The sequence below is a fragment of the Hypomesus nipponensis genome, chromosome 3, assembly GCF_054491055.1.
Source record: "Hypomesus nipponensis isolate SF chromosome 3, ASM5449105v1, whole genome shotgun sequence".
NCBI lineage: Eukaryota > Metazoa > Chordata > Actinopteri > Osmeriformes > Osmeridae > Hypomesus > Hypomesus nipponensis.
Window position 1 is genome coordinate 17,411,307 of NC_140363.1, and position 11,680 is coordinate 17,422,986.

General features: G+C 43.8%; 3 protein-coding genes across 3 annotated transcripts; all 3 read left to right on the forward strand.

The window, feature by feature from the left end:
* Nucleotides 1-25: 25 nt before the first annotated feature.
* cfap99 (cilia and flagella associated protein 99) lies at nt 26-4,955 on the forward strand. The gene is made up of 16 exons (XM_084680942.1): nt 26-507; nt 641-763; nt 900-1,044; nt 1,155-1,249; nt 1,366-1,478; nt 1,555-1,732; nt 1,906-1,986; nt 2,075-2,143; nt 2,248-2,334; nt 2,442-2,530; nt 2,709-2,913; nt 3,096-3,237; nt 3,363-3,514; nt 3,810-4,015; nt 4,358-4,547; nt 4,709-4,955. The coding sequence occupies exons 2-16, from the start codon at nt 650-652 to the stop codon at nt 4,814-4,816; spliced, it is 1,974 nt and encodes a 657-aa protein (XP_084537068.1). The 5' UTR covers nt 26-507; nt 641-649; the 3' UTR covers nt 4,817-4,955.
* A 228-nt stretch (nt 4,956-5,183) lies between these two features.
* LOC146300115 (uncharacterized) lies at nt 5,184-10,120 on the forward strand. The gene is made up of 9 exons (XM_084680953.1): nt 5,184-5,409; nt 6,394-6,570; nt 7,038-7,176; nt 7,283-7,371; nt 7,617-7,680; nt 7,997-8,085; nt 8,279-8,391; nt 8,788-8,944; nt 9,336-10,120. The coding sequence occupies exons 1-9, from the start codon at nt 5,325-5,327 to the stop codon at nt 9,491-9,493; spliced, it is 1,071 nt and encodes a 356-aa protein (XP_084537079.1). The 5' UTR covers nt 5,184-5,324; the 3' UTR covers nt 9,494-10,120.
* A 228-nt stretch (nt 10,121-10,348) lies between these two features.
* On the forward strand, nt 10,349-11,641 carry mrpl35 (mitochondrial ribosomal protein L35). The gene is made up of 4 exons (XM_084680964.1): nt 10,349-10,414; nt 10,570-10,729; nt 10,951-11,095; nt 11,202-11,641. The coding sequence occupies exons 1-4, from the start codon at nt 10,384-10,386 to the stop codon at nt 11,388-11,390; spliced, it is 525 nt and encodes a 174-aa protein (XP_084537090.1). The 5' UTR covers nt 10,349-10,383; the 3' UTR covers nt 11,391-11,641.
* The last annotated feature ends 39 nt before the right edge of the window (nt 11,642-11,680 follow it).

The following is an 11,680-nucleotide window of genomic DNA, read 5'->3' on the forward strand; positions in this document are numbered from 1 at the left end:
AATATATAACTATGACAGCTGGTTACCTAGTGTGGGACAGCAAATGATGAAGTTATTACGATACCAAAAAAAAGACAAACATTTATTTTAATGGGCGTAGCAATTTGAGTGTTCATATTTGGAAGCCTCTGATGTGGGAGAAGCAGAACTTCTGTTTACGCAAGTCTGTTGCTTAGCAACGGCCAAACATGGCAACGTTTTCGAAGCTAGTCAGATGAATTTAGGAGTAGTTCTTGGGTCTGAGACAACTAAACTAGTTTACCATAAAAAAAAGACAAATAAAATGTGAAAAAATATAGCTATTCTAATATAGCTAATCTCAGACTGAATAAACGAAGGTAGAATATCCATGGGAAGGTTCAAATGTATCAACCCTCCTTGCTAATGCAGACGAGCTCCACACTTACCTGGTTGGACAGCTGGAGTTTTTTATTCGCAATTTATCCCATCCTTTTTTGCTTCAGGATAACTAGACTTAGATAACTAGGCTCATAAGTGTCTCGCCGGGTAAGTGCCTGTCTTTCAGCCTCATTTGTCACCTTGTCTGTGCCTGCATTTCTGTTTTCCTTATGGATCCACCTCTGCATCAGTAAACCATACGCTTCTCAAATCACACTGCAATTTTCTTGCCAATGTGTAGGCACAAAATATGTCGCCAAATTATGGGGTACTTGTCAGAGAGGCCACTCTACTGCTTGACAAGTTCAACGCAGACAAATATTGTGTTGAAGATTACACAGAAGAGGCTTCCAAGGCCATGGAGGTATCTGCTAGCAAGTTAAAATTCAGTAAATTCGGGCTAGTGTATCAGATCCCGCTGTTTAGAAGTGCAACATTAGCGTTACTTAATATAAACCTGTTATGATATAGTTTTTTCTTCTTGTATGTCTTTATGCCAGAATCTGGAACCTTCTGACAAGAACTTCATACTTGACACTGTCTACGGATGCATTGAGCACAAAAAATTGATGGACATTGTCGTTGATGTTTTCTATGGTCAGAAGGGTAAATGCTTATTGAAGGCTGATCGCAATCAGTTTGCTGGTAAGTTCAGAAGTTCCTTTGGACTGGTGTGCTGCAAAATGATGTCAGTTTCAGAAACACTTCTCCATCAGATATTTCCGGCTTTAAATGTGTCTGTTTAATTTCTGCAGTTATCTGTTATCTTGCTGTGTTCGTCCTTGATGATCTTGGACTTCAGTGTTTCAGCAAGATTGTGAAATCTCTGGACATCAAGAAGATGCACAGTGTAAGAAACCCCTGTGTCTGCTGTTAACTTGAGGGCCAGACATGATGGCTGAACATTGCAGAAAAATCTCAATAATACTAACAACAATATGAACTTTGACTAAAATGGTTTTATAGTTCCTCAGTTTCGTTTTCAACGTCACAAACATCAGCACTTGGATAAAAGGCGAGTGGAGTCATATATATGATGCAGATTATGTGGAGAAGAACTGGATTGCTCCACTTTTAAGGTAAAGCACAGTAGTAGTATTGTTTAGTTTTTTGGGGAGGGACACTAAATTGATAGTTTCTTTTTTTGTCTGTAAGGTGGCACCCTGAGATTGAGGCTCTGATAAATCAGCTTGCTGCTAGAATGTCTCAAGCAGGACAGATCAAGAAAGCGCCCCCAAAAATCACTGAGCCCCAAGAGTTTTCTCTTACCAAACCTAAACATCGTCCTCTCCCGGTTCCCGAGCCGATTCCCCTGCAGGAGAAATGCCATGCGGTCAGTTTCATTCAATCAAGTGAAGGACATTCACTATGATTTTTTTTTTTTTTTTTTTTTAACTTATTTTGAATAAAGACTTATGGTAACCTAATTTAAGTCAAACAGCTGACTGAACTATTAACAGTGGCTGGTTTAATCAACCTGTTTATGTTTCTGTGATGCTTTACTAGGTGCCAACCACCACTTACAGACCTCCAAAAGAAAAAGAAGCCTTAGAGAAAGTGAAACAGAGGAACAGAAAGAGGGCTGAGGTATCTTGGTTAAGGAACAGATGTTGACGCAATTACTGTACACATCAATGTACCTTCATTGTCATTTAATAACTCTGTTTTCCCCAAGCAAGTGCTATTCGAGGCAAACACTCAACAGTTCAAATGTGCAAACCCAGAAAAGTCTGAGGTTACCAAGGTTAGTCAATGTGTCAATGTGTGGGTGTTTGGGAGACGTTGTAGAGGGCTTTCTATGGAACCTATTCCATTCTCTTCTAAATGATCAACTGTTTGGTTTTGCAGAGTGTGATATCCCAGATCAAGCAAAGCCATGATTCCCAGCTCAAGTGTGATTTAGTTCACTCCTCTGGGACACCTGCAACCCACAAGGTAAATGTCAACAGGTTATCCATCAGAAACTTTTGATACTTCATTTGTGTGTGTCTGTCTTCCTGTAAGAAAATACCTACCCCTGTGTATTTGTATCATTCCACTAGACTAACAGCTTGCCCATCAGGCTCAACACCACAGCCATACTGCGAGAGGGCGCTCTGTACAACCGCCATGTTGAGGAGGAGCTCAGCAGGTACCACAGCATGACCTACCACTTTTCTCAGAACCACACGTGTAGACAAAGAGCTTCAACTATAACTTCACATGTAGATATATATATATATATATATTTACTGTGTTGCTGTTGATAGCACCTGTTCCAGAAGCTGTTGTGGCAGTGCCTAAGTACGCCGTGGTGTTTGTTTACCCAGAATCGAGCGGCTGGTTGAGGGGTCGCGTGAGCCGTCTGCGTTCCTGCAGTGGCAGAGGGAGATGAGGGAGCAGGACCTGCAGGCGGAGCTGGCCCAGGTGGAACAGCGCCGTCTGCAGGGTCGGATCAGCTACGAAGAGGCCGCGCTGGCCCGCGCACGGATCATGGAGCGCAACCATAAGACTGCCCTGCTAAAGAAGGAAGAGGTGGGTTTTACTTTCCCCAAGGAATTTAGCAACGCCTCACAAGAAGTGTAATCAAATGCAAGGATTAGAGGATTCCCCAATGGGATTATATGTCGCCCTCCAGTTTGATCAATTCAAACACCTGTAATCATGTCTTTTGTAATCCTCCTTGATTCAGTCTGCGAGTCTGTTGTTGCTTACAGACTGCCAAGCTCATGCAGAGATATGCCCGCAAGAGGTTGCAAGAGGAAAAAGAGATAAAGGAGCTGGTGAAACAGGTGGCAGACGGACACAAGAACTCAAAAGCTGCCAAATTGAAGTTGCAGGAGCTCAAACAGCGTATAGGTACACTGAAAACCACCTCAGATTTACTCTATACATCCCTTTACACGGTGCATTCTTTAGATTCACTTTTACCCTCACTGTTTGCACGGGGAGTGCTCTAATGGACGTTTGTGTTTGTTGTTTAGCGAAGGAAGTGTCTGTGCAGAATCGCGAGCTCTTACAGCAGGCCTTAGAGGAAGCCCAGGAAGATCTCAGCAGAAGGTTACATATCATCCGTGAGATACGGGCTTTCGAATCTGTGCCCCACCTCAGGCACACCTTCATGGATGAGACAGAGGTAAGCTAAGAGGAACTTCTTTGTTGTTGTTGTTCTTCAGGATTTTTATAATACAGAAGGACAGCACATCCTTACGCACAGGGGGGTCGAAGTGGGGGGAAGGTGGGACTGACTACCCTGGGTCCCAGTGGGTGCGACGGCCCTCAAAAACCTTGGATTTAAAATGTGTTGAATGAAAAAACAGACATAACCCAAATTGGGGAGAGGGGGGACGGTGGAGGGGGCAGGGGGACGGGGGAGGGCCCAAATGTCAACTCTTCGTGGGACCCCTGCTGACACCCTCCCTGTGTTGTAGACGGCAGGGCATCGCCTGCTGGGGGAGATGTCCCTGGCTGAGCTGAGGGAACGCCTGTCTGTGCTGAAGGACGCAGAGCAGAGGGAGCAGGAGGACAGGAGAGAGCGCATCCTGCTGGAGAAGCAGAACAAGGAGCAGCTTCTGCTGGAGCATCTGGACACTATCGCCCTCCACAGGACGGCACTGGGACAGGCGGCCGAACGCAGGTGCGTGAAGGCTCGATACGTGAATTGAGATTTTGCATGACAACACACACACACACACACACACACACACACACGGGGGGTGGTCACTGGATAAGTGTATGTACCATGTAGGCTGAGGCCTTACCCCAGTGGTCTGGGTTTGAGTTTGACCTGGGCCTTTTGATCCATATCTTCCCCTCCCTCTCCAACCCTTTCCTGCCATACTTCACTTACAAACTGTCCAATAAAGAAGGAAAAATACCCCCCCAAAAAAAATATACAAAAAAACACACACTCACACACTGAGACCTGAGACTAAAGCATAGCTTAGATGGGTTATGTTGTGCCTGTTGTGTGAGGCAGGCTTGAAGAGAAGAAAGCAGGCCAGGGCCTGCAGCAAGCTGTGGCCAAGAATGACAAGGTGCTGGCCCTACAGAGGAGGCTGGAGGAGAGACGGCAGGAGCGACAGAGGCTGAAGCAGAACGAGAAGACCAGGGCCAAGACTGCAGAGCGAGCCGCTCAGCACGCTCTCAGAGGCTGGAATCACAAGAAGGTGAGCGCGGAAGTAAACATTCCATTGGAGCCATTCCAAAGTAAACATTCCAAAGTAAACAAAACGCCTCAGTTAGTAGCCATTTGTAGTAACTATCGAATAGCTCTGGATCAAATATAATTCTATGTCTCTTTTTCTTCCGTTTACTTTATTTTGTACAGCTGGCACTGGAGGAAAAACACTGGGAGGCTTTTGAGCAGAGCTTAGAGCGCCACATCAAGCAGCAAGCTCCTGATTCACTCTCCCACAGGAAAATACTAAAGACTTAGAAATTAAACCCCTCTTTATAAGATCTAGATTTGAAATTTGGCTGTATTTATACTTCAGCAATGACACGAGGGGAAACCGTTGAGATTAAAGTAGTGGAAAAGTTAGTTGAATAAACTTGATGTAGAAATATTGCGACTGTGGTTTTCACAACTTTTTGATCATTCCGATTTGGTTCATTCAAACACTTTTTTATAGCGTTTAAACTTTCCATCTGAAATAAATAACAATCATACACAGCAATGGAACATGATAAGCTACTGTTTAAATGGGTTTAAATAGACTGAAAGTGTCAGCGCCGCAGCTACATTCAACAGAAGGAAAATAGCAGCAGGATTCAGGAGCCAACTCTTCCAGCTAGAGAGCGCTCTTCCTAAATACAATCACATGATGTATGTTTTGTCATATGACATTGATGAGTTGAAGACTGGTCCCGACTCCCAACGCAAACGGCGATTCACCAAGGACAGTAGGAAAACGAAGATTTGAGCTGTCAGGGATGAAATTCCCATGAAACTTTGTGAGACCGTTGAGAATATCTGGAGCATGGAATGTTGGGGATTTCTCTCTGCGGTTGCTGCTGCCTGGCTGCTAGGTAGGTTACTTTGTAGACCCGCTTGTCGGGTGTCACTGTAAAACGTTGCAGATAACTTGTTCACTGTGTAGGCTATGCTGCCTATTATTGTATTGTTATACTGTACATAACTGTGTATATATGTACTGTACTGTAAAAAAAAAAAAAAAAAAAACGTTCGACGGTGTTGTGAGACGGGCTACAACTCTTTTGCTGAATAAAACGAGTCTCTAACGTGAAACATTCATTTACAGATTTCTTTCAAACAGAGTATGCTGTGTTAATCCAATCATGTTTTGCACAGCCTGACATTTAAATTGAACATAATGACTCCGAACAACCATGGTAAAAACGAATCTACAGGCATGTTTGGTCATAGCCGAATAGTTTGTTATGTTACAGGCATACTATAGACTGCTGCCAGAAGTATAATGGACACGGAATTAGGGATCATATGACCTGAATTTTAAATAATTGCTTTTCTTGAAGAGGGTGTCTCTCATTCAGCAAAGGAGCTAAGCACAGGGCTAATGTGATTACTGCTACAATAATGGTCTGTGTTTTCTGCTATGTTGGCCAGCATTTGCCCATGTTGACACAGGTGAGGCTGATTCGATTGCTTAAGTTTGTAGAATCGACCATGTTTGATTCATACAACATTGTGAAATACAGGAATGAGGAAGTCAGCTACATTTAATAGTAAAAAAAACATTATAGCGGTGGAAGGGTGTGGTTTGCTTTCTGTCATGGGAATATTGGGTGTTTTTCCTTGTTATTTAAGAAACTCCCGGTCACAGCGTTTATGTGGTTAGTGATCATGGATAATTGATTGCCGTGACCTCTGGGTAGCCCCCCATAAGGTTTCTGAAGACTTGCTGGTGTGTTCTGTTTACGATCCTCACTCCCATTACCATGACAACAGTTCAGACAGGTCACGTGTGGAGCAGGATGTCCCTCCTTGCCCCTCCCATCGCAGACCTCTGGTTTTGTCTCTCTCAACCACAGGCATGGCTGTGAGCCAGACCACCCTGGCCCCGACCCTTGAGCCCGCCGTGATGAACACCACGTTCAGCGAAAACATGACTGTGACTCCCATGATCCTGAGTACCACGTCCCCAGGGTGCTCTGCCCTCAACACGTCCACATGCGAGGCCTGTGTCCCTGGATCGTACTACGACAACGGTGGGTCTGGGTCTTGACGACCCGAACTGTCTCAGTGCTGCTACAAGCTAAAAGATGAATAACTTTGTTAACTTCATACTGTCATTCAGGAGTCACGTTCAACTATTTAAATCACCTTGTTATGCTTCACGCCAGATATGTTGTGCAGCTTATCTACTGCAGTGGTTCTCAACCCTGGTCCTCAAGTACCCCCTGTCCTGAATGTTTTAGATGTTTCCCTGCTCCAACACACCTGATTCAAATGAATGAGTCGTTATCTAGTTATGCAGAAGCCCGTTAACAACCATTCATTTGAATCAGGCGTGTTGGAACAGGGAAATATCTAAAACATGCAGGACATGGGGGTACTTGAGGACCAGGGTTGAGAACCACTGATCTACTGATATCGACGTAGTCTTTCCTGAATGGAAGAACACACGAAAGCCAGTGCACTCTGTCCTAAAGCCAGCTTCTCATCCCACTGCCAGACACCTTGCTGTGCAGCTGCTGCCCCGAGCCAGGCCTGTGTCTGTTTGCTGGAGCTTGCCTCCCATGTTCCAGAGGCTTCTATCAGCCAATGGCTGCGCAGCAGCAATGTTTACCCTGCAGTCAGGGCTTTTACACCAAGTACGTTTGTCAGATCGCTCACTCTGGTATTAAAGATCCTCCATCATCAATCTCGTACAGGTCCTGCGTTGTGTTGACCTTTGACCTTATCTGTGTTTTTGATCAGTTTCACTGGCAGTCCCGTGTGTCAGTCGTGCCCCCAAGGTTCCTATAACAACGCCACAGCTTCAGATTCATGTAGAAGCTGTTCTCCAGGTATTTATTTACACAGTACACATGCATGCATGTATGTTTGTGTTTAGTTCCATCTGCGCCCATAGCACACAAGTGACGATAATAAATTAATTTAAAAAAAAGTCTGTTGAGAACAATAGGTTCTATTGTTTGAAACACGGGACAGGGGTCAGATGCTGTACATTCCTCCCAACAAACAAACAAACCAGTTGTGACAGAAATATATCTCATAAGAAATCCAAATTTTTCTTGAACTTTTTGTTTAGGGTTCTACGCTTCTCTGCAGAATGCCACATCGTGTCGGCCGTGTCCACAGGGGTCGTTCTGCAAGTAAGAACCTTGTTTCTGAGCTGCTTCCCACAACTCTAGGGGTCTTTTCTCCGTAGAGAACCAGCCCTCCGTCTGTCTTTTTGTTTGTTTGCAGATCCAACATCACAAGTTATCTCATAAGGTCTTATTTCCCTAAACAAACAAAAGCACACACACACGCTTATAGTCCTAGTCTGTGGGTGGGGGTGTAAGGGTGTAGATATCATTCGTGTTTATGACTCCGTAGTCATTGGAAGTGATTAGTGCTGGTAGGATTCATACTGTACTACCCCAACGGTGTTGAGCACTTACTCTAGGTTCTCTGTGTCTCTGACAGCTCCTCCAGTTGTTCCCAGTGTCAGATCTGTCCCGCTGGAACTGAGTCTCTACTCACTGCCGCTAAGGACTGCACTCCTTGTCGACCAGGTAACCGCCTGCACCCGCCCACAGGTGTACATGGGTGATTCTGTAGAAGCCCTGTTCTTCACAAACCCAAACATTATCTTAGAAATGAAAGTGGTTCACGGAAATAGTTTAAAGGGGCTGCTCCATGTTATATTCGTGGCATAATTTGATGAGCAAGTCCTGATGAGAGTCATATGTTCTGGTTTCTGGACAGGCATGCACAAGGCTGCCCGGCAGAAGATGTGTCAGATCTGCAGCAGCGGCTCCTTTCAAATCCGTTGGGGTCAAGAGAGCTGCAACATCTGCCCTGAAAACAACTACTGTCCTGTGAGTGTGTCATGTCTCTGTTGCTGAGATGTTTTTACTTTGCCATGTGGCTAGTAAATAGACACTGTTACTTGACTCTGACCACCGAATGGCTGTAGAATTATGCACTTCTGATCTCATCTTACATTTAGTCATTTAGCAGATGCTCTTATCAATCTTAGAGCGACTTACAGTAAGTACGGGGATATTCCCCCGAGGAGAGTAGGGTGAAGTGCCTTGCCCAATGATACAACTAAATGTTTTCACGGCCTGGAATTGAACCAGCAACCGTCTGATTAATAGCCCGATTCCCTAACCGCTCAGCCATCTGACCTCTTGCAGTACTTTCTAAACACACTGTTTGTACGTCGCTTTGGACAAAAGTGTCTGATAAATGAATACAATATGTCCCTCAAGAGTCCAGACGTGAACCCCATCCAGTGTCCCAGCGATGCCTTCTGTCCACCGGGGAGCACAGCGCCTGGATACTGCATGGAAACGTTCTTCCGCAAGGCTGGGGAGGACTGTGAGCTGGCCCCGGTCACCATTGCCCTACTTGTGATTGGTGGAGGGGGTATGTCGTTATTCTCGAGTCATCTTTATTTTTAAAAAATTGTATTCCCAATAAACAAAATGCCCTTTTGAACGCCACAAATATCCAGCCCACATGACTGATCCTTTTTTGTGAAATAGTGAGGGATTTGTCTTGGTAGCGTAAATCCTCTATGGAACAGGACATATAATTAAATGATATAAGAATCATGCTCATCTACTGTTTGTGGGTTTTGTGCATGTGTGGGTGATCTTTCTTTCAACCATATTTGTTTCTCTCTCTCTCGCTCTCGCTCTCTCTCTCTTTCTCTCTTTTCTTTACTTCTTTCTCTCTCTCTTTCTCTTTCTCTCTCTCTTTACCTCTATCTCTCTCTTTCTCTCTCATTTTCTCTCTCTCTCTTTACCTCTCTCAGTGGCCCTACTCTTCATCATTCTGGTGGTGCTGCGTCGCAGGAAGGACACAGACGGAGAGCTTGCACAAGCACGAGCGCCACTGTTACGCAAAGAGCGTCCCCAGGGCCGATACTACGGCATGCCCTGTGATGCAGAACCAGTGTACGCTGGCTGGTGAACCGCCCACAGGCCTTTGATGTCTGTCTTCATCTGCATTTGGTATTAAAGGCTGGAAGAGCTAACTAAGGCACTGTGGTTTCTACGCCTCAACTGTAGGTATCAGCACTGTTGTTGAAAGACTGACAAAGGTTAGGTTTTCCAATTTGACATGAATGAGATCTGTACTTTGATACGCTGCGGTAAGTGTATATCATTGACAGGCAGAAGGATTGTTCTGTGTTTTGTGGAAGGCTGACTCTTTTGTACACAAACACAGCATTTCTCTGTGAACCTCGTTGAATAGATTTAATAGAGGCTGACTGGAAAGGTGGATAAGGAGTTGCATGCCTCTGTGGACCTGTTCCATGCAACATGAATAGCACTTTTCTTTTTATTTTATATTTGTAATTGTTTATATTTTGCACTCACTTTCATGGTACACTGGTTGGTCAAGTTATGCTTTGAAGATGGTTTTAAGTCGGTAAAGTCAGATTACTGCTGTTGAAAAAAGTTTTGTTTTTTATGTATTTGATTGAAATGTGTCCAGAAAAACAGTTTTCTTCATATTATTGTATTTGTAGGTTTTAAAGAAAGACAGACAGGAAAGGTACATGCTGGAATAAAGTGCAACCTTGCCCCTACTTCATGTAGATCTCCTGAAGTCGTTTCCTTTTATCCAATAAAAACATTTTCAGTTTTAAGATAACTTGATCTACAAAGCTGATGAAGTATACCTTTTACTTATATTGACATTATAATTAAATTAATTAGACATCTGAAAGTAAATACCATTGATTCACAGTACAATGTGTATATCAAATAATACATGTACAGTCCACTAGAGGGAACATTATTTCAAATTGCATTTAGTCTGAACACGGCGACGTGCCGTAGAGGTCACGAAAAATCATGGCGGCTGCCTTGGCACGGACTGTCCCTGGTATGTTAAACAATGTTGCGATATCAACCTGTAGTTTTTCAGACAATCTGTCTTCTGTGTAAGGTAGAGATATTGTGAGTGTCTGATATACTGTGAGCATGTTTAACTTTGCAGGTTGCTAGCAGCTAATTACTAACGACTTGTGTTAAAAACAGGCTTGTTAAGGCCGCTCACTCTGGTTATCAAGGCACCGCAGATATGTCGGTTCTCTGCTGTTATCCATCGCCAAACTGTCCAGAGATGTGCAACCTCAGCCCCCGCTGGGTCTTGGGTCGCTAAAACCTTTCAGTCACCTCAGCCGAGCATTCTCCAACGGTAACTTCAATCCATCGGTTTAAAACATAGTATAATATGAAGCTGTAGGCGTATATGACCATTAGTTGGGGTTGGGTTGTCAGAGTAAGCTTGCTATAGCCTGGCTGCCAGCTCAACTTCTCCCCGCTCACAAAAAAAAAATGAGTATGACAACGTCAGGCTAAGCTTGCTAGGCATTCCTCACTAAACGTTACCATCCTATTTATTTTGTTTTTGCTCAGTGTATCTCCACTTATTCCGAGCCTGGTCCAGCCGCCTAGCAGAACACTTACATACTTCAGCCTGAAGAAGGGCAAAAGGAAGACGGTCAGATCAGTGACGAAAAGGTTTCTGCGGCTTCACTGTGGTTTATGGGTCAGACGCAAGGTAACACGCCAACAGGATTCTCATCGCGCTTTGAAATGAATCGTTTGTATAGGTTTTTCAGTTATGTATAATAGGGTTGGCATTAACTCCTCGCCCTTCTTTACAGTCAGGATACAAGAAGAAGTTATGGAAGAAGATGCCAGCCAGAAAAAAGCGTCTACGGGAACACGTATTTTGCAACAAAACACAGAGCAAGCTCTTAAATAAAATGACGACCTCGTTCTGGAAGAGGAGAAATTGGTATGTTAACGATCCCTACGAGAAATACCATGATCGTGTCAACCTCAAAGTTTGAGTAGGTGGAGTTCAAGAGGAAAGCCACTTTACTTTGCAATAGTTTAAACTGTGGTGTCATCTATACATTTGATAGTACAATTTTTTGGACTACTTTTGAGTTTTTGCCATGTTTGTTGCTACAATCAAAACAATAGTTATGACAAATTGCATAGTTACACTTCCAGGTTATGCTAATTAAAGCAAAACTTTAAATCAAGTGATATGTTGCCATGTGTGTAATTACTTAATAAATTATCAATGTCTCCAATATTTATAATTGTGAAAATGTGAGTCATTGGAAATAACTTA